This window comes from Anolis sagrei, chromosome 4, assembly GCF_037176765.1.
Source record: "Anolis sagrei isolate rAnoSag1 chromosome 4, rAnoSag1.mat, whole genome shotgun sequence".
Lineage (NCBI taxonomy): Eukaryota > Metazoa > Chordata > Lepidosauria > Squamata > Dactyloidae > Anolis > Anolis sagrei.
Genome location: NC_090024.1, coordinates 182,848,954 through 182,871,685, shown reverse-complemented (window position 1 = coordinate 182,871,685; position 22,732 = coordinate 182,848,954). Strand labels below are relative to the sequence as shown.

Here is a 22,732-nt window from a genome sequence, read left to right as displayed (position 1 = left end):
ACCGTGATATTCAGATTTCTCCAGCTGCAGGGGAGAGAAGCTTGCAAATATGGAGATGATGCTACAGACTCGGAAACGTGAATAAGACCAAGCAGACATGGTCAAAGAGTGCTTCTTTTGAGCCGGCTGTCAATACTTACCTTCCCCATTTGCCTGCCTATTTCCCACCATTAGATGTCACAGACACATATCACATATTTACAGATAACTAGCTGTGCCCTGCCACGCGTTGCTGTGGCCTATAGTAAAACTTATCAAAGTTGAGGTAGATATCTGGACTATTATGAAAGAGAGGTACCTACCTATTCCTTCCCCCTTTTCCTCCCCCTTTCTCTACTTTCTTCCTTCTCTCCCTCTTTCTTTCTTTCTTTCCTTCTTTCACTACTTGGTTTCATCCTTCTCTCTTTCCTTCATTCCCTCCCCCTTTCTTCCTTTGCCTTTCTTCCCTCCCTGTTTGCTTCCTTCTTTCACTTTTTATTTCCTTTTATTTCACCACCATCATAACAATAACAATAATGCAATGCATTGCCTCTGGGACCTGACACCTCTCCCATTCCCCCTAAAAGGGTCTCATAGGAATAATAGCATAATAATAATAGAAATAACAACCTTTACCCGCCACGTGTTGCTGTGGCCAATCTTCCCTCTTTCTCTCCTTCTTTCCCTCCCTCCCTCCCTCCCTCCTTCCTTCCTTCCTTCCTTCCTTCCTTCCTTCCTTCCTTCCTTCCCATCTTTCCTTCTCCTCTTCTTTCTCTATCTCTTTCCTTCCTTCCCCCTTTTTCTTTCTCTTCTGCTGTCTCTCTTTTCTTTCCTTCCATCTTTCCTTTTCTTTCCTTTTCTTCTTCCTCTAACTTTCCTTCCTTCCCCCTTTTTCTTTACCTCCCTTTCTCTTTCTTCCTTCTTTCCTTCCTTCCTGTCTTTCCTAGATTTTGACAGGGCGGGAAGGGGCGGGGTGGGGTTTGGAGGTGGCCTGAAGTAAAAGGAGGTAAGATTGGGGCAGGGGAGTGATGGAGCGTGGGGTTGCGTGTGTGTGTGCGGCGGCGGGGGGAGTGATGGAGCCTGGGGTTGCATGTGTGTGTGCGGCGGCGGGGGGAGTGGGGTTGCGTGTGTGTGCGGCGGTGGGGGGAGTGATGGAGCATGGGGTTGCGTGTGTGTGTGCGGTGGCGGGGGGAGTGATGGAGCCTGGGGTTGCGTGTGTGTGTGCGGCGGTGGGGGGAGTGGGGTTGCGTGTGTGTGCGGCGGTGGGGGGAGTGATGGAGCGTGGGGTTGCGTGTGTGTGTGCGGTGGCGGGGGGAGTGATGGAGCGTGGGGTTGCGTGTGTGTGTGCGGCAGGGTGTGTGTGTGTGCAGGAAGCGGCGCGGCGGGGCTTGGAGTGGGCATGGTTTCCGCAGAGGGAACGTTGGCCGGAAGGCCATGTGCGCGCGCGATGGAACTTGCGGCTGGGCACCAATGCGCATGCTCAGTTGTTTTGCCGTTTTGTGAGTGTGTTGTGTTGTTTTTCATTTTGAGTAGATATGTTTGTACCTTGTGGGTTGTGTTATGGGCACGGGAATTTTGGTTAAGTTTCGTTGGGGGATTTTTGAGTTTTGTTGTTTTGCCGTTTTGTGAGTGTGTTGTTGTGTTGTTTTTCATTTTGAGTAGATATGTTTGTACCTTGTGGGTTGTGTTATGGGCATGGGAATTTTGGTTAAGTTTCGTTGGGGGTTTTTTGAGTTTTGTTTCCTCATTGGATGCCCCTAACAAATTTATATATATAGATAGGTATATATGTTGTAATTATAGGAAGGTATAGGTATATACAATGTAATTAGTCATAGGGAGGAGGGAGCAAGCCTGTTCTTTGCTGCCCTGGCGACTAGGATGCGGAGCAATGGCTCCAAACTACAGGAGAGGAGATCCCAGCTGAATATTAGGAAGAACTTCCTGACTCTGAGAGCTGTTCAGCAGTGGAACTCTTCCTCAGAGTGTAGTGGAGGCTTCTTCTTTGGAGGCTTTTAAGCAGAGGCTGGATGTCCATCTGTCAAGGGTGCTTTGAATGCGATTTTCCTGCTACTTGGCAGGAAAATCGATGACCCATGAGGTCTCTTCCAACTCTATGATTCTATATATTGGGTACTGTGACAAAAACAAATTATATATACATGTTAACTTTTCATTATTGTTCTGACATCTCTGAGCACAGAAGTTTGGATCCAGAATGGGGAAAAGTAGCAGCATACAAAACAGATAATAAAGAATAAAATGCCTAGCTCTGTTGTTACAGGTTTCATCTGTGCAACAACATAGCTATGCTGTGGAATGATTTTTATTTCTTCGCCTCAGCACAGCAAACAGCTATTAGTGGTCTCCCTAGAGTCTTTTAATTCAATTTAATTCGATTTAATAATTTAATTTAATTTATTTCTTTTCTTTTTCTTAATGCGGAACCCAAACCAGCTTACAACATAATTTAAAACCTGACACAGCTAAAACAATTTATAGTACAAAGTTCTTTACTTAATTAAATAAGCATTATAATTAAAACACTAACTTAAAACAGGTAATGAAGGTAAAAGTACAGCATCCCCATTAAGAGATTTTTTGCAATAGCCAGTTAACAGCCAAAGGCCTATCTAATTAAAATTTCACTGATGATATTAGGCTTTTCAGCTACTACCTTTCAAAACAAATGTTTTGCAGAGATTTGCCCAATCATTACTTGCATGGTATTTCTTTCCTAACCAGGGTGTCCTTCAGTGCAACACTGTGCCACGGAGAGTGTGTCCCGCTTCCTGCTCCCCTCCATCATGCTTGAAATAGTGAACTTAGTCACCACTTTGGCAAATGACACGTCTGTCAAAGTATTCGAAAAAGTCAGGTAGGTATTGGGGCTGCACTCTTTTGTCAATTGCTGTACATACTCAAGTATAAGCTGACCCGAATATAAGCCAAAGCACCTAATTTTACCACAAAAAAGTGGCAAAATGTATTCACTCGAGTATAATCTGAGTGTGGGAAATGCAGCAGCTACTGGTAAATTTCAAAGTAAAAATAGATACCAATAAAATGACATTAATTGAGGCATCAGTAATATTATTTACATAAAACTGTAATTTAATATAAGACTGTTCAACTCTGATTAAACCATTATTCTAACCTTCCATGTAAATGGGCTTATGTATCCTTCCAGCAATAATAGAGTATGATAATAAATTAATAAAAATAAAATAATAAGAGTAAAATAATAAATGTAAGAACAACAATAATAAAATGAAATAATAAATGAAATAATAAATAGAGCAAAATAATACATGTAATAATAATAAAGTAAAATAAATGTAATAATAATAAATAGAACAAAATAATAAATGTAAAAAAGAATAATAGTAAAGTATTGTAAATGTAATAATAATAATAATAATAATAATAATAATAATAAATAGAGTAAAATATTAAATGTAATATAATAATAATAATAGAGCAAAATAATAAATAACTTTGACTTGAGTATAGGCCGAGGGGGGCTTTTTCAGCCTAAAAAAAGGCCTGAAAAGCTCAGCTTATACTCGAGCATATATGGTAGCTTGGTAGATTAACTGATGTGATGCCACGTATGATGCTTGGATGCTTTCTTGCTAGGGAGAGAGTAACACATTGTGAACAAGGGGTCTATAGAGTAGAAATTGATGTATGTTCTTCTTTGCTGCAGTGGTCCTCAAGGGACATCCTTTGTGCCATACACGCTCACACTAGGCTCCAGTGCTCAACCAGCTGTTATTCGACACTTTACACTGCTGGGGCGTAGCTTTCACCAATGGCGCTGCAGTACAGAACCAGGTGAGTAAACTTCCTGGCAGTCCCCAATAAGTAGCACCTTCTTTGCCTCCTCTGGGTCTTCTGGGTAAGAATCTCCAGAGCTCAACTCCACTTTGCAATCTCTTCTAGCTCTCAAAGGTTTCCAGCGTTTTGAGGCCACAGAGCTTGGCTCTGCAGAGAAGGGTTCTGATGTCGCTCCCCGGCAAAGGTTCCTGTTCATGGAAATTGTGGACAAAAAGGTACATTTCATGCCAAGTTTCATGCCTGGCCTGTGCAAAATTCCTGGACTTTGTTAAAACTGGGAAGCTTTTGTATGCTGGCTATTTGTAGCCAATAATATAAGTATGTGAGGCTCATTGGTCTACCTTTCTCTTCCAGCTGGTGCTGTATACCTACAATTGGTCAATGGACCTGGGCAGTGCTTTGAGCAGCTCTCTCACTCGCTTGCTGCAGTGGCAAAATGCCCGTGCCCATGTGGTGCACTGCCTGCTCAGCCAGAAGCTTGGGCTTTTCCACCACTATTGCTACATGGATACTCCGTGGCATGAAGACAGCAAACAGGTAACCCTGATTTTTATGAAATCACATGTCGGTTCTGTGCCCATAAAAGATGCTCACTAGGTATCTCTGTGTCTAGGAGCCAAATCCCTTCCTGAATTCCACTCTGGAGGTGGACACCCTGATCCGCAGCTCTGGTGTCCCCCCCAGCAAGGAGCAAGGCCGGCTCAGTGGTTCCACTCGCATCATGCAACCACTTCACTTCCCTCCTGACATGGTGCCCTTTGATGAGGCTCTTCGTGACGTCTCGGTCAGTCGGCCTGTCTTTCACAGCCCTGAGCTGAGTGCGCTCGATCATGTGGCCCAGCATGGAGCTCAGTTCCTAGAGATCAAGAACATAGAGAGAAAAGGTAAGCTAGAGGACAGAAGTAAGGGAGAGAGTGGAGGTAGAACAGGTGAAGGATTGTTTGGTTAAATGGGCACAAAATATAGGCAGATAAATAAAACTGGAACAATGGGAGAAAGTCTGGGCACCGAGTATGAAATTCACTTTATGAAATGATTTTAAGGGCCCTCTGGTGGTGCTGCAGATTAAATCCCTGAGTTGCTAAACTTGCTTGATCGAAAGGTTGGCGGTTCGAATCCGAGAAGTGGGGTGAGCTCCTGGTACTAGCCCCAGCTTCTGCTAACCTAGCAGTTCAAAAACATGCAAATGTGAGTACATAAATAGGTACTGCTTCGGCAGGAAGGACTCCACAGCACTCCATGCAGTCATGTTGGCCACATGACTTTAGAGGTGTCTACAGACAATGCTGTCTCTTCAGCTTAGAAATGGAGATGAGTACCACCCTCCCAGAGTCAGATACGACTAGTCTTAAAGTCAGGGGAAACCTTTACTTTTACTAATGATTTGAAATATAATGATCTGGTAGCTGACACCAGAGAGGCTTTCTAAAACGTATGAAAGTAGATCCAGTAATTATTGGAAATTTTTACAAAAAATATTGAAACATTTTACCATATGTGCTGAATGATATTGTAAGGGTTAACATTACAATGAAACCTGAACTGCATTAGGGATGATATAATGACCAATCTGAAAAGAAATATGCAAGGTTACTGTTAAATATGATTGCAGCAGTGATAATTATCTATGCCAAGAGATGGAAAGAGCCAGGTACGCCGACGCAAGAAGATTGACTGATAAAAAAATATGTGGCTTAGTGGAGAGGGACTAATTTACAATGTTGATTAAGAAGAAATCATTGACTGAATTCAAGAAAGACTGGGACATACTTAATATTTTTATACATCAAAGATGGGGACAATTTTCAAGGATTGTTTTTCTGATATAGGAAAGTTTTTAAAAGCAGAATGGTAAAAATAAAGTGATACTTAAAAGGACCAACAACTAAGAAATTAGAGTAACAGGCAATGAATGAGAGGCTTATAAGTTAGTGTAGAAAGTAGGTTGTATATAGGTTGTATGTTGCAGATAAATGTGTGTCAGTCACATTTGTATATAAAGAAAAATGTTTTTATTGTAGTTTAATTTCATTTTGTGTTGTTGTATTTTATAAGTTTATTTTTTCTTCGTCTGAATGTTTGAATAAAAATGATTCACAAAAGAAGTAATAAATAAGAGAGAGAGAGAGAGATCTTGCAGCCGTGAGATGGGGAACGATCATTGATACTTCGGGGCTGTCTGCATGAAAGGCGTAATTGTGACTGGTTGCAAGAAAAGGATGAACAGTTGTGACCATCCTGATTGCAAATGTTGTCTCCCACTATTGGCTGTTTTACCTAATCATGATGAGAGTTGGCATTCCAATAATATCTGGAAGGGCATTATTGTGCTTGGGAGTAGAGATATGCAGTGGGAAGGGATAGCATAGAATAGAGACATTGAATTTGTGTGTGTACACATGATATGAAGCACTGAGAAGGCAGGAGTGTGTTTGAAGTTCTGGGCCTGCTCTCCTCAGCTCCTACTTCTGTTCCACAGAGTTGGAGAAACAGATGAAGATCGAGAACCTTTTTATGACATGGCAACAACGCTCTGCACAGTCCAACGTGCCAATCAGTGTGAGTTGGTGGAGATAGGCAGTGCTGGGATTGTGGACACTGCTTCCATGTGAGATATTTGTGCCAATTCTACAATATACAGATGGCCTTGTTCTCAGAGAAAAGTAAGAGAGACATCGGTGAAGCAAGCTTCTTCCATAAGAAGACTTTTAATTCTAGAGGGCCTCTGTGTTCTGGTGCACACTCATCTGGAAATCAATTGAAAGCTCCAATGAGAAGTATTTACTTGATATGGGGCCTAAACTCATTTTCTTCAGACCAAATTGATACAGCCTATGGTTTATAACATGGATGTTCCTCACATATTCTATCCTCCCCCATTCCTCTCTACCTGTCTCTAGATGACCAATATTGCATGGTGTTGCATAAATGGGTGTTTGTCAGCCTGACAAAGTAGCAAACTAACTTCCATTATTCTCAAAATGGTAGATTTTACATATGTAAGTTTTGAATATGTTGAGGACTAGGAACCAAACTCTAACTCATGTAATTAAAAATAAAACGATAAGCAAAACTAATCAAAATGAAACAGACACTGTATTTTCTATGTTGCATAGACTGGTTGCCCCTGTCATATTTGCATATGTTCTCCTGTTGGAATCTTTGTCCTTGAAGGGCAGGATATAAACGCTCTAAATAAATAAATAGATTGTCAGTGTCCTGGAACAAAACCTTTGTTGACTGACCTTGCAGTTATCCTTTCTTTCTCTATAGATGGTCTTTATACCTATTTTTTGTACAGTATAGCTGTTTGGAATGTTTGTGATGGTTACTAAGATATAGGATGGCTATCTCCTTAATGTGTGTTCACAGCTTGCTGATTTGGAAACTCTGAAGCAGTCATCACGTTTGGTCCATTACTGTGCTACACCTCTACTCTTTGATCCCACTTTCCGGCAACAGATTCAAACTGATCAACAGAGCAAGCCAGAGGGAAAGGTAAAATGCAGGAAGAGGGGAAAGAATAGTTATAATTCCGCTACTGCTTTCTTCCATGTTCTTTTCTCCCAAGAGGAGGCACTTGAGCAACATTTTTCTCCTTAGTTGAGCTTCCCCACCACTTGGTTAGATCTGGCTGGCTAACTCGATGAAAGATCTAGAAGTCATGTTGACTGGCTAATGCCATTCCATTCATATTATGTTGCAGTTCTTGTGTGTTGTGCAAAACCAAAGCCCAGAAGTCCCTCTAAAGTACCGTATATACTCGAGTATAAGCCAACCTGAATATAAGCCGAGACACCTAATTTTACCACAAAAACTGGGAAAACATATTGACTCGAATATAAGCCAAGGGTGGGAAATGCAGCAGCTAGTGGCAAATTTCAAAATAAAAATAGATAACCAATAAAATTACATTAATTGAGGCATCAGTAGGTTAAATGTTTTTGAATATTTACATAAAACCGTTATTTAAGATAAGACTGTCCAACTCTGATCAAACCATTTTTCTAACCTTCTTCAAAGTAAATGTGCTTATGTATCCTTTCAATAATAAAATTAATGTAATAACAATAATAGAGAAAAATAATAAATGTAATAATAAATAATAGAGAAAAATAATGTAATAATAATAATAATAATAATAATAATAGACAAAAACAACAGAAAAAACTCAACAGTTATCAAGACCTCAAAATTGAACTGCAAAGGCTTTGGCATAAACCAGTACAGGTGGTCCCAGTAGTAATCGGCACACTGGGTGCTGCGCCAAAAGACCTCAGCCAGCATTTGGAAATAATAAACATTGACAAAATCACGAGCTGTCAGCTGCAAAAGGCAACCATACGTGGATCTGCGCACATCATTCGAAAATACATCACACAATCCTAGGCGCTTGGGAAGTGTTCAACTTTTGATTTTGTGATACAAAATCCAGCATATAGATCTTGTTTGCTGTGATATACTGTGTTTTTGTGCCAGTATAATAATAAATAGAGTAATAATAATAATAAAACTTTATTTGTATTTTGCCCTATCTCCCCAGGGACTCAGGGTGGATTCTAACATACAACGGCAAACATTCAATGCCTTTATAAAACAAGCAAATACCGTCCCAGAAAAATCCCACATATGAAAACAATATAAAACATAACATCAAATTAAACCTGACATCAATAAATTGAAAATATGTAGCCAGACAAAAATTATATAATGGCATAAAATCTGAACAAACATCCAACCTTAATTTACAGAAGCCAACTGGAACTCACTAAGTTGTGTGGGTTGGTTGTAAAATAAAAAATTGAATTAAAAATAATAATGATGAGTAAAATAATAATAATAACAGAGTAAAATAGTAAATAACCTTGACTCAAGTATAGGCCGAGGCAGGCTTTTTCAGTCCAAAAAAAGAGCTGGAAAACGCGGTTTATAATCGAGTATATACAGTAGATTCTTATGGCTTCTTATTTCTCACTTACTATTTAGAAGCGGCATCGTTCAAATGATTCCACAGCATCTAGTAGAGACCGCAGCCATAGCTGTGATTCCGCAGAGGGACTGCCATGTAGGACCAAAGATGAGGCCTGGCTCCTGGAGTTGTGTCACACTTTCCTGCAGCAATATATCCAGTACCTGCAAAGCATGGGCTTTATCCTGGTGCAGGTGCGCCCAGCCTCACCCACTCGGAGGTTAGTGAGAATTGGCAGGCGGAGGGTGGTATAAGGTTTTGAGCATAGGCAATTTCAGGAGCAGCAGCAGAGTGCATAGCATAAGGCCACTTTTTAAATGCTTGGATCTCCTGGAAATTGTGGCTTCAAAAAATGTTCGGGAGATGCCTGGAAGATTTGTTGAATTCTCCCAAAGAGGATGCAGTCAGGAATCTTATTAATTGTGTTTTCAAGTCTGTTTAATAACTCATGCATTCAGAAGTGTATAAATGACATATTTTTATCCCCCTCCCGGTTTTCAGCAGCACCAGCCGGATCAGAGCTCTGGCAGCAATGGGCAGTGAGGGACGCGGGTCCTTCTCATACACTAGGCCAAAGGCTGAAGGAAGTCCAAAGGTGTGTGACTACTTTTGGTATTGTTTGAAGGGGTCTGAAAATTTGGATGGCATAGATAATTCATTCCACATAGCAGGGGTGAGAAATCTTTGGGCCTCCAGATGTTTTGGATTTGTAAAGCCCCAGCCAGCGTCATTAATGATAAGAAATTATGGGACTTGTAGTCCAAAATATCTATAGGTTTAAAGGTTCCACATCCCTGACAGATAGGGAAGCTTAGCACTTTGAAAAAGAGCTGGGACATATTTTGTAGGCATTTCCTTCATCCCTTTCCTAGCATTGTAACAGGGCATATTCTTCTCTTCCAGAGCACCAGCCCTCCTGTCACCACATACCATTTGCAACGAGCTCTGCCTGGGGGCATAGTGCTGATGGAGCTGGCTTTCCAAGTAAGTGGGAACCATCTTCCAATCTGAATGGTTAAGTGGCAAAGAGCCACTGCAGGGTTTTGATAGACCTGCTGCTCTGTTTGCACAGCAGAGGAATGTAAAAATATGATCAGCTGTGCCTGAGTACCAGTTTCATCCTGGAAGGAAAAGGATAGAATGAGATTGTTCAGCTTGGCTGGAGGCAACAATGCAATCCTTGAACTAGCTGTGCTAAGCAGAAATGAATTTTGGTGCCTGCAGGGTACGGCCTTGGGGAAAAGATGGGATCCAGGATCTAAGCTTTTTTTCTTGTTTAGGGCTGCTATTTCTGCGTAAAGCAATATGCGCTGGAGTGCTCAAGACTCCCCATGGGCCAGACTGTCAACTCACAGGTAATATCACTGTGTTCTGGTTTGTCCTCGGGTGGATATAGATGTTGTTGAAATAAATGTGGAAGAAGGCCTGAAAGAACTAGTGGCTGAGTTGGAAGACTCGGCAAGGCCATGTGTTTTGCGACCTATTGTTCAGGATAGGCTCCAAATTAAATTCTTTGGGTTAGTTTACTTTGTTCTGCAACTGTTCAGCTAGAATTCCTTACTGTTGCTTATGCTGAGTAGCACTGACAAAAGTTGCAGTCCAGTAAGATCTGGAAACTGACACAATTCGCATCCCTGCTTTAGAAAAAAGAAATTGTAATCTTCATCTATTTTATGCTTCATCTTGGATGTCTCCTTTAGCCTTTTCAGGCTTTGGACATGGTCTCTGGGATCTGTAAATAAGAGAAGGCACAGGCATCTCCTGAAGAGCAGGACAATGTTACAGTTTCTTGTTTGAAGTTTCCTTTATTGTAGTATGCATATAACAACTGGAATTGCCTGCACATTTCCTGAGCCCCCAATGGCACAGCGGGTTAAACTGCTGAGCTGCTGAACTTGCTGACCAAAAGGTTTGAATCCGGGGAGCAGGGTGAACTCCTGCTGTTAGCCCCAGCTTCTGCCAACCTAGCAGTTCAAAAACATCCAAATGTGAGTAGATCAATTGGTACTGCTTCGACGGGAAGATAATAGCACTCCATGCAGTCATGCCGACCACATGACCTTGGAGGCATCTACGGACAGCGCCGGCTCTTCAGCTTAGAAATGGAGATCAGCACCAGAGTTGGACACAACTAGACTTAATGTCAAGGGGAAACCTTTACCTTTACATTTCCTGCAGAGTAGGATGTGGCAACCTTTGCAACTGAAACATGCAACACAGATACCTCCAGAAATAAGGCATTGGTGTTGCATCTTTATCCTGTGTAAGATACAGTCAGCAGCTTTCTGGCAATCCTGAAATTTAGACTTTTTTTTTCATATCAGGAGCGACTTGAGAAACTGCAAGTTTTTATTTTTTATTATCTCACTAGATTGACTTTTGGACTGAGTATGAGAAGAAAACCTCATCTTTTCTTCGGGTTTGTTCAGTGTTTTGGTTATGTGTCATCCACCGGGTCTCTTAACTGCACTATGGAGGAGCCAGAATATGACACTTGGGTGCAAAGGAGCACAGAAAGCTAATCCTCCTGAGTGTCATTCCTTACTTTAAATCAATAAGCGGTTGGTTTCTCCTTGAGTTAATTCTTGGAGACTTCCAAAAGCAGCTTGTGGATTCCAGAACTCAAAATGTAGTGATTCAACCTGAATAATGATTCTATAAACTATCCTTAATTCAACCTTTGTCCACTTTCAAGTCAGAAACTTGCATCATGCAACTAGGAAAAAAACTAAATGCAGAGACAAAATAAACTGTAAATTATAGTTATTTAACCCAATGAATTCTACTTTCATTCATGAGGCAATCTGTCAGCAGAAGTCAACATGAAAGCTCATGCTGGGTTGAAATATTATATCCTAATGGCAATAGTAAAATTGTAGTAAAAGAAGATGAGGAGGAATGACACTCACGGGATATTAGCAGGTGATAGAAGTGTGGACTGGGATCCACGGGGATGGATAGGGAATTACCGAAATATATAAAGAAGCTACTTAAGTCATAGAGTGTCAAAGTTACTTTAAGACTCTCATTTTTTAATCATTTAGAAGATACTATCTTTTACATTTTCAAGTTTATCATTCCAGTTTCAAGAGCTCAAAGATGACCCTTTCCTTTAGACCTAAAATTCCTATGAAATAGATAAAATTGGATTTTTTTTAAAAAAAAACACTTGCATTTGGCAATATCAGTGACATTGTGTGACACCTCTGTGGTCATTTTTGTGATTGCGTGAAAAGCATCAACCTGTTTGCAAATGGCAGTTTCTCTTTTCCACAACCTTAATTCATTTGTCAAAAGTAGATTCCTCCAGATTCTTTATTTGTTATCCTGGATTAGACATATCAGAGTTTTCCTCCCAAATTAAACTGAGCCAGCACTTCCTGTGTTCCTTTTTGTCTTCATATTAATCCCATATATTCTGTTGTGGTGTCATTTGAGAAAGGCCTGGACATATATGAAAAAAATGTGTTATTTCACTACATTAGGTTTAAGTATCTTTTGCCAGTTTTTTTTCTAATTGGCTTTTTTTCTTTTTGTATATTGAATGGTGATATGTCAAATCATGAATGTAGACCCACAAAGCCCTCTCAGGAGTAATACTCATATTGGAAAGGAGCCATCTCAGCTTCTACACTTGCTTATTTCATTTATTATAATACATATGTATGATGTTCATTCCTGTTCTCAAAGCCACAGTCCCCTCCTCCCCAAATAATATAGGCTAAGCCCTCAGGAAGAGACAGAATTGAACTTTTGGCTTATGTCTACTTCTCCTGGCACGGGAGCCAGCCCTGCTGTATTAGCACCCTGTTTCCTCCTGGATTATTTGATTTATGATACTGACTAAGTTGGTGTCCTATTTCTGATCAAAATTAGTGCCTCTGTTTTTGTGAGCCAATTTTGCCTATTCATGAAGTAGCACAGCAGGCACTTACCAACAGCAAGAGAACTACTGGTTGAGGATTGTGCTGGTTAAGGTATGATGCTTTCTATTGAAAACTGATCTGATGTTTGGCACTAGGGATCAGTGCCTAGGGACTGCTGACCAATCTTTTTCCTGTGAAGATACCAGTGTTTTTTCTACATGCCTCTTTAGGTTGAGTAATGTCAGTAATGGAGTGAATGCCCAATCAGGCTGCTTCTGTCACAACCCCTTTTTCTCGTTACCTTCCTGACTACTTCCCTCCAGCCTCACAAAACAGCACTTTAGCATTGCCAGGTTGTCACTCCAGCTCTTCTCCCTTGTCCTCTTTAGCTCTCTATGCTCTTCACAGAAGAGTGTGACAAGGTGCGCGATCTCATGCATGTGCACTCATTCAGTTATGACTTCCACCTGCGCATTGTGCACCAGTACCTTCTTGGATCTCACCTGGCGCTACGGCAAGGTTATCATCTCACTAGCTTCCTGGAAGACTTCATTGCCCAGCATCCTGACATCCCCAAATTTGGCCGTAACCACATCTTCCAAGGTGAGGGCTCTTGAGGTCTTCAGGAGATTGCTTTTAGAAATGGCAGCTCTATTATTATGTTTATGTTTATTTATACCCTGCTTTTTCTCTCCACAAAGAGACTCAAAGTGGCTTAAATTAAAAGCATTTCAATACAATTTAAAATGTACGAGGGTTATCCGGAAAGTAAGTTTACAAGGCACGTAGCTCTCACGGGGAATTTTCTCGGGGGAAGTTGGTATCACTGCCATGTAGCAAGAAGCCAATGAACAGAGCCAGACATCAGTAGCTCATCGACTGGCATTGTGGTGAAGGTTAGAGGTGAGTGTCTTTATTTCATTGCAAAGTTCGCACTGTAATATACTACCTAAATGCTAAGGGCATGAACGCCGCTGCGATACATCGTGAAATCGTTTCAGTTTATGGAAAAGACGTAAAGCCAAGACAGCATGTGACAGCAGGAGCCCCCGGTGGTGCAATTGGTTAAACCCTTGTGCTGGCAGGACTGAAGACTGACAGGTCATAGGTTAAGATCCGGGGAGAGCGTGGATGAGCTCCCTCTATCAGCTGCAGCTCCCCATGCGGGGACATGAGAGAAGCCTCCCACAAGGATGGTAAAACGTCTAACATCCAGGTATCCCCTGGGCAAGGTCCTTGCAGATGGCCACTTCTCTCACTCCAGAAGCAACCTGCAGTTTCTCAAGTTGCTCCTGATAAAAAAAAAAAAAAGCATGTGACAAAATGGGTATGGGATATATTGTTAGACCATGAAGAAACTTCACAGAGCCATCCAAAACAAACTTTGTCGAATGCTAATGACTGGAGTCTGTCTCCGTCATGACAATGCATGTCCGCCCACTGCTCATGCAACACAAGAGTTGTTGACTTCATTTGGTTGGGATGTTTTAAGCCACCCATCTCACAGCCCTGACCCCGCAGCCAGTGACTATCATCTGTTCACTAAATTGAAGGAACACCTTGGTGAAAAACACTTTTCCAACGACAAGTTGAAAATCAAAGTGACAAACTGGCTCAAAAAGGCGGAGGGAGACTTCTATGACACAGTCATAAAAAACTCGTCCCACTGATAACAAAATGTATTGAACTGAATAGTGATTATGTGGAAAAATAATGTAATACTTATGCTACAATCCATGTAAATTTTATTAAAATATAGTCATTCTTTGTATTTTAAAAAAAATATCTTGTAACCTAACTTTTCGGCTCACCCTCGTACAAACATTAAAACAGAATTAAATATCATTGATATTAAAACATTCAGTTAGAATCCATAAAAGCATATTCAAAGCTACAAACGACAGTATCCCCTGACTTCATCCTAATCTCTATAGATTCATCGTGGCCTATTCTGTGATTAATTATAAGCAACCTGTCCAATTTTTGTGCAGTATAATGCCATGATAGCACTTCAGAGTTATAGAAGTCAACCCACTAGACAGCTCTCTGCCCCCAAGGGTTAATAATAACAAATTGACAACAAGGAATTGGCTGTAAATCCCAAGGTAGCCGCTTTTTTGTCATATATGTCATTCCAGATTGACAAGGGAACCTAATTACAAAACTACAAGAATATGTCAGAATCATAAAAGATCTATACATCTTGCCTCAATTTCATCACCCACTGCTCATAATAAAGTACTAAAGCCTGTTAGCGATGAGCCAAGTGAGAGGAGACTGTGGGCTTAATGTCAGAGCTAATTAAAGCAAGTGGCACTTAAAACAAGCAAAAGGTTTTGAGGAAAGACATAAAAAGCATAAAATTAGGCAGAAATGAAAATGAACATAAAACAATAAGCTTGCTTTAATTAGTCAACACAGAAAGCCAGAACAGTGGTTAGAAGGAAGGAAAGAAGAATGATATATTCCTGAATATAACAAGAAATAGCCTCTTTTTCTCTTTCTTTCTCTCTCTCTGTCTCTTTTTTCTCCTCTTAAAGAGCACAAAGTCTTTCAAGCCTGGCCATAAGACTTTCCAGGAATCTTAAGGCATTTAGATGGGATGAAGAAGTTCACCCACTCCAAAACCATCCATGAACCACCCAAAGTGGCCTCTGCTGCCATTTTTTTATTACCTTTCTTCTGTAGGGAACACGAGGGCCAGTGTTACCATATACGTTCCTGGGCGGTTTTAGGCCCCAGGAAGATCTTTATAAAGCCAACATTAAATGTGTGGTCCTGCAAGTCAGGGGGTTGGACTTGATGGCCCTTGTGGTCTCTTCCAACTCTATGATTCTTTGAGAAATTAGATTAGACCACCAAATGCAGCATTTCCCAAACACAAATCAAGGAACATGAAAGGCACTGCAGACTAATTCAACCAGAGAAGTCAGCCATAGCAGATCACCTGATGAACCAACCTGGGCACATCATATTATTTGAGAACACAGACATGCTGGACCACTCTAACAACCACTACACAGAGATGCCATTGAAATCCACCAGGATATGGACAATTTCAACAGAAAGAAGAAAACCTTGAAAATGAACAAAATCTAGCTACCAGTATAAAAAAAACTCTAAAATCAAGACAGTAAATAAAGAGCAATACTCAAAAATAGGGGAAATCCAGACAAGAAACAATCATGGCCAGCTCATCACCTCCCAACAAAGGAAACGACCAAGCTTTGAAGTTGCAAGGCTATTCAGTGCTAATCAAGATGATCAGTTGCAACATTCACACTTGTCTCAAGCAGACAAGAGTACTTTCTCCCACCCTGGACATTCCACAGATATATAAATCCCACTTGCATAGTCTCCAACAAACCTCACAATCTCTGAGGATGCCAGGCAAGAATGCTTCTGGAACATAGCCAGACAGCCTGGAAAACTCACAACAACTCTTAGAACTGTTTGTCTCCTTGTTTAAAAGAACTTCTCCAGTCCTGACACATGGCATAATCCTTTGCTTGTTGCCCCCAGGAGTGGGGAGAGCTTTCCAAGGTCTTCTGAGGCATATGCAACTCTTGTATCTTGTATCTTGGGTTGTTATCCATGCCCCTTGGACCTACAGGAAAAAATAGTAAGCCGTGTCTTCTCTCAACAGGTACTTTGGCCTTGCCCACCAATACCATCATGGCACATCATCTGTATAATTACATAACTGACCATGCTAGCACCTACCATATGAAGCCCTTACGCATGGCCAGGCCAGGAACTGCCACTGATGGCAAGAAGGGGACCCCTGGCCCAGAGCAGAATGAATATGCTCTCGTCTCAATCTGGAACAGGTGAGTGGCTTCCAGATTGCTGTAATGAGATGCTGATGTTCCAGTAATCATTCCCTACAGTTGTGAACCCCACATGCTGTCGGCCACTTTTCCGTCTTGATTGGTCAAAAGGTAGTAAGCCCAGCAGTGGAGGTATAATCTTATTTAATATGCAACTAAAGTTGTGAAGTGCTGCACAGAACTTAAAAACCACACCGGTCTTGGCTACAATTTCCAATCTAAAGTCAAAATTTGTGTTTTTCCTGACAAAATTCTGTGTATTTTGGGTCATATTTTTAGAAGCCTTTGTTTATGAAATTGAATGTTAAACCTGAAGTAGGTGTAGTCAACACAGAAATGTGAAGCTTCTTTTTTTAGAGCATGTTAGTTTTCGGAACAGTTGTTGTAAATAGTGTTACATTTTGTAGTTTTAGTCCCTAGCTACATTTTACCCATTGAATCCGGCATGTTATTTCATGCCCAGCCCAAAGCAACCAAGCTCTATACCAGCATTATGCCAGCTGCTGCGAACAGTTGAGACAATGAGAAGAATAAAACATAATCTCTTAGCAAATTATCCTGTTTTTTTTTTTTTTACTAACATAGTATTATACTGATCCTTTTGAGAATCCCATGTGAGCAACTTGACTTTCAGATTACTGAGAATTATTGTTTTTCCATCCCCACATTCTGCTTTCTTTTGTCTCTCTGGCTTCATATTTCTTGATTACTTCTGGCTGAGTCCGATACCCACAGAATGCTTTATCATCCTCAAAAGAAATTCAGTTTGTCATCCTCTTTAGCCCTACTGATTCTGGAAGGAGTAAGATCAGCTTTGTCTGCTTATAGAAAAATCATGTTCTTGATTCAAAGCACCAAGAAGGCTCTTTGAGGCTGTTTCTAGCTTTGGCTCTCACATATTTAAGCCATAATTCTTGTTTCAATCATTTGCTGCCCAAAGCTTGCTATGTTGTGCCGATAGAATTCCCAAATTTACTCTTCAACAGGTCAGAATATTTTGTTAGTCTAGCTAAGAGCTATACTCTTATAAAGTGTTGCAGTTACTTCATTACTCTTTGTTACAGTCACCAATATGTATTTATCAAAACAGGAAAAGAAACATGTACATTTGGTTGTGCTTATACAGACGGTGTAGGATGGTGACAATACCGGAGCACACTGTTCTGCACTGATACAAAAAATCTGGCTCATAAGAAGGCTTTTAGATCTGTGGCATATACTTAAATTCTAATCATTTTGCACTCTTTTGTCTTCTGTTTAGATGGTATAATCATACAAAGCATGCACAACACTGCCTTCCTTTTATTTTATGGGTGTGAGAAACCAAACTATACAATGTGTTTGTGACATATTTCTACATTCTCAGAAGCACACTATGGTGTGAGAGAAGCAGTCAAACCATGAGCAAAATACCACTGTTACTCAGTTTATTCACTTAATTGTTAGTTCATGTGCAATATCTGCTCTAATAGAGGCTCAGTTGGTTGCAACCCAGGTAGCAACCCAATGGGTTGCATCTGCCCTCTTACATACTTACCCCATAGAAAATCCCTGACACCATCCTCTGCTTACAGCTCAGGTTCCTACAAGGATTCAGAAGGGTTGCGTCACCATGACGACTTTGATGTGTCAATGCTTGTATGTCACAGCGCTCCACCCTTTGAGGACCAAAGTGAGGCAGATCGACTCATGCTGCGGTAAGATTAAAGGCAGACAGGGCCATGCCTGTTTGTGGGAGTGGTAAAAGGTTGAACAACCTAGAAAAGCCTGCAAAGGCAGGAGGAGTGCAACCAGGTGTAGCAATAATACCATATTTCTCCAAAAATAAGACTAGGTCTTATATTATTTTTTGCTGCAAAACACATATTAGGGCTTATTTTCAGGGGAAGTTTTATTTTTTCATGTACAGCAATGTACATTTATCCATGTACAAAAATCTGCATTTACTCATATACAGTTATGTCATCATCTTCTGAAACATTGTCATAACTTCCCAAACGCTGAATTCTGGCCTAAATTTCTTGCGACTCAATTCCTATAAAACCATTGGACCCAATTTCTCATGTCCAGCAATAGAGCTCTCCCAAATATTAATGTCAATAATCATATTTATATTTAATTATATATTAATATTTTATAATTCAATATGTCAGTCGTGTGTGGCAATGCCCTGAGTCCCCTCGGGGAGACAGAGTAGGTTATAAATATAATAAGTATGTTATTGTTTATTATTATTATTATTATTATTATTATTAGAAACACAAGATTAGTATACAGCAAACAAGATCACTATGTTGGCTGTTGTATTGGATCACATGTCGGACACTTCCCAATTGTCTAGGACTATGTGATGTATTGGTGAATAATGTGTGCAGATCCCAGTAGGGTGGCCTTTTGCAGCTGACAGAAGGTAATTTTATCAGCACCAATTGTGTTTGAAGTGCAGGCCAAGGTTTTTAGGCATATTGTGCTCCAAAACTCTTTGTCAGTCTGAATTCGGAAGTCCCAGAGTAGTTTCATGTGTTCATTTTCTGTAACTTTTTCAGGGTTGTATTGTTGAAGGCTTTCATGGCTGGAATCACTGGGTTGTAGGTTTTTCGGGCTATATAGCCATGTTCTAGAACATGTTTTTCAGACTTATTGTTATTATTTTACTGGTAAATGCATCTGTCTGGCTGACGATCTTAACTGAGGCTTTTTTTTTTTTAGGTAGGGTTTATATTACAAGCATCCAAAAATCATGCTAGGGCTTATTTACTGGTTAAGTCTTATTTTCAAGGAAACCAAGTAGTTTGCAGTGGACTGACAAATATTTCTAATATGGAGGCCCATAAAGTTATTTAAACGAACTTTCTACATATGAAAAAAAGTGAGGAAAATCTTCAGGCTAGCCTACAGGAGACTTACTTAGCGACTTGGTTTTATCTGGAGGAGACATGAGATGCAGAATGGCTACTGTTTACCTCTTCCCAGGTTGCACTTCTATGTAATCATGACAAGTCAACGGGAGCTTTTCCCACGACTCACCGCTGACATGCGACGCTTCAAGAAGCTGCCTCGCCTACAACGGGAGACACTGGAACCGGTTCTGGGGCGTGCAGCCTGGGAGACCGCAGAAGGGGGCTGGCAGCGCAGAGAGATCATGGAGCCCTGGGAGGAAGTGGAGGACAGCGGCGAGTTCTATGCAGGTGGCCCCCAGGTCAGGGTGGGCCCTGGACTCTTCTATACATCCCCGGTGTTCCCACTGCTTGCCTCGGAGGTGGCTGCTGCCCAGAAGCAGCTGACCAGCATGGTGCAGCTTGCCAAGTGTCATTGTCGCCGAGACAACCTCTGGAAGCGTCTCTTTCTGCTTGAACCTCTTGCATCTGACAAACTGAAGCTGGGCAAACTCTCAATTGGGGAGCTGGAAGAATTGCTGGATGCAGTGCACAAGAAATCCATCTCTGACATCGATCCCCAGTTGGTGAGTAGCTGAGCTCAATAGGACATGCAAATATGTATGTGCACCTAGATGCACTTGTACATTTGACATTGAGCAAATCCTGCAATTCCCTGCAAATGGTGGAGAGGCAAATGCTAAGATAATCCCACTGTTCCTGAGTCAGGTCTTGTGTCCAGATGTCACATGCTTTAAGAAGTTCCACATCCTTCACCAACCTCCTTCCCTTTCTCCTCCTGGCAGAGCTGCTTCCTCACCATGACTGTCTCCTGGTACCAAAGTCTTATCAAGGTGCTACTGAGTCGTTTCCCCCAGAGCTGCCGCCATTTCCAGAATGCTGATGCGGGCACCCAATACTTGGTAAGGTTCTCCTAGAACAACTGGGAGCTGCTGGCTTACATAGGTTAATCAAGAGTGATCTGTAATTACCTCATCTGGGCAAGTTCTGCATTTCCATCTATGAGTGCCAGCCTCCCTTGGCACCTTATTGGAGTGGAGGGCAATTCTCACATGCAGCTCTTCTGAAATTAAGGTTGTTCCTTGACTTAATAGAAAGCTTTTTTGTTTCAGGGGTTTTGTAGAGATTGGGAGGAAACACTACAGGCTTCCCCACTGTAGTGTTATCCTTTTTAGCCACCACACCTGCACAGGCATCTAATCCTCCCACTGAGTAGGATGCCATTGCTTTACTGATATTTGCTTATCACAACAATATGACAAAACAAAATTTCTGATGCAACACTTTCTCTGCAGGTCGTTCTCAACCAGAAATTCACAGATTGTTTTGTGCTTGTCTTCCTTGATTCCCATTCAGGAAAAACGGTGAGAGCATTTCCTTTGATTAAGGGGAGATTTAAGGGAAATTGAAACTCCACTGCTTTCTTAGTAGAGGAGTTTTTGAGATTATCCTGCCATACTGGAGCACTATTGCCTGAGAGAAATTCCTGCTTTGTTGGGGCTGTTGGATACAAGCAGGAGGATTCTAGTGCCCAGCTTTGGATTTGAGGCAATGCTCCTGTATATTAGAGTGGTCATCTTTGGTGCTATGGAGCTCCTGCTGGCACAATGAGTTAAACCCTTGTGCCAGCTGAACTGTTGACTTAAAAGGTCAGCGGTTTAAATCTAGGGAGTGGGGCGAGCTCCAGCTTCCCATGCTGGGACATGAGAGAAGCCTCCCACAGGATGGTGAAACATCAGGGCATCCCCTGGGCAACTCCTTGCAGACAGCCAATTCTATCACACCAGAAGCAACTTGCAGTTTCTGAAGTCGTACCTGACATACACAAAAAAATCCTTGGTGCTATACCCAGTGATGATTCCAAGTCTGTAGGTTACTGCAATCTAATTGCAATAGGAAAGCAATATTAAGAGGGGATTTTGATGAGTCTGTTGGTAAGCATATGAACAGATCACAGGCAAACAATGATAATTTATTATTATTTTTGGCAGAGTCTCACAGTGGTTTTTCGGGAGTCATTTCCAGTACAGCCCCAGAACGAGAGCCCTTTGCCACAACTTGTATCCACATACCACCACTTGGAATCTGTCATAAATACAGCTTGCTTCAACCTCTGGACAGGGCTACTATAGCACTGGTTGGTTCTTCTCATTGGAGCATGCTGCATGGACCCAGCTGCAGTCGTTGGCTGGAACAAACGGGAGACCACTTTGCATGGCAGGAACAGTGGATGATACAAGGGTACAGTTGGCTGGATAAGAAGTCAGGATGCTTTCAAGGATTCTGACTTTGCTGAATAGATTCACAGAAAAAGCAGGTCTACTCTGATACACAACAAGAGCAACCTGGATGGAACGCCAAGAGAGCCCATCCCAAAGAAAACGCCCAAGAAGGCTTTTGGGTGTATGTGCCTCTTTGGAATTCAGGACTGAAAGGCTCCTGCAGTTGCAGGCTCTGCCAGGCCTTTCAGAATGACTCACTGGACAGATTTTAGCAGGAGGGTATTACACAATGATAAGAATGTTTTCTATGAAGTGAATGTACAGTAAATTAAAAATAATGGATAATGAATTATAACAATAAAATACTTTGTCACAGATTCTCCTCAGAAGTTGTCATTTTTGTCTTGGGATACGTCCTTTGCTTCTCCCCTATTTGTTTTTGGGAGAAATTGATTATTTCCTAAGGCAGTTCGTATTCAAATGAATAATGTTATTATATATGGACCCGCTGGTGGCGCAGTGGGCTAAACTGCTGAATTGCTGAACTTGCTAGCTGAAAGGTTGCCAGCTCGAATCCAGGGAGCAGGGTGACCTCCCAACTTCTGCCAACCTAGCAGTTCGAAAACATGCACATTTGAGTAGATCAATAGGTAGCACTTCTGCTGGAAGGTAATGGCGCTCCATACAGTCATGCTGGCCACATGACCTTGGAGGTGTCTACGGACAACGTTGGCTCTTCAGCTTAGAAATGGAGATGAGCACTGCCCCCCTAAAGTTGGACATGACTAAACTTAAAGTCACGGAAAATATTTATCTTTATATATTGCCCAGGGTTTTTGCTGTAGCTTAAGGTCCTGGCCTGCTGAATGCAATAATGCAAGGGAACGCATTTATGTGACTAGTTCAAGTAGTATTTCATTGTACAAGAAAAAAGCAAATCAAAATTGAAGGATTGGATGTCCCTTAGAAGTTCAGCAATCTTATCTAGAGCCACTAAGTGGTACTATAGAGCTAGCTCTGGCAAGCCCAAGCTTTTACTCCTTTGCACCAAATTACTCCCTATTCTTTGATAGCAGGAAGGAAAAGGCATGCCAACACCATTATTTAGCGTGATAACATAATTTCTCAC

The 22,732-nt window shown here is 41.3% G+C and overlaps 1 protein-coding gene across 7 annotated transcripts in view; it reads left to right on the top strand.

The window, feature by feature from the left end:
- The window catches only part of SZT2 (SZT2 subunit of KICSTOR complex), a 98,106-nt gene extending 76,126 nt beyond the window's left edge, over positions 1–21,980 (top strand). For all 7 annotated transcript variants that reach the window (XM_060773310.2, XM_067467935.1, XM_067467934.1 and 4 more), the window contains exons 55-72: positions 2,725–2,857; positions 3,689–3,816; positions 3,925–4,034; positions 4,174–4,356; positions 4,433–4,703; positions 6,299–6,378; positions 7,192–7,317; positions 8,806–9,008; positions 9,290–9,383; positions 9,692–9,772; positions 10,069–10,143; positions 13,044–13,257; positions 16,301–16,484; positions 18,059–18,181; positions 19,458–19,947; positions 20,167–20,283; positions 20,677–20,745; positions 21,373–21,980. In XM_060773310.2, the coding sequence (XP_060629293.2) occupies positions 2,725–2,857; positions 3,689–3,816; positions 3,925–4,034; positions 4,174–4,356; positions 4,433–4,703; positions 6,299–6,378; positions 7,192–7,317; positions 8,806–9,008; positions 9,290–9,383; positions 9,692–9,772; positions 10,069–10,143; positions 13,044–13,257; positions 16,301–16,484; positions 18,059–18,181; positions 19,458–19,947; positions 20,167–20,283; positions 20,677–20,745; positions 21,373–21,513 (2,822 nt within the window). In that variant the 3' untranslated portion in view covers positions 21,514–21,980. The remainder of the gene's footprint in view (positions 1–2,724; positions 2,858–3,688; positions 3,817–3,924; positions 4,035–4,173; positions 4,357–4,432; positions 4,704–6,298; positions 6,379–7,191; positions 7,318–8,805; positions 9,009–9,289; positions 9,384–9,691; positions 9,773–10,068; positions 10,144–13,043; positions 13,258–16,300; positions 16,485–18,058; positions 18,182–19,457; positions 19,948–20,166; positions 20,284–20,676; positions 20,746–21,372) is intronic.
- The last annotated feature ends 752 nt before the right edge of the window (positions 21,981–22,732 follow it).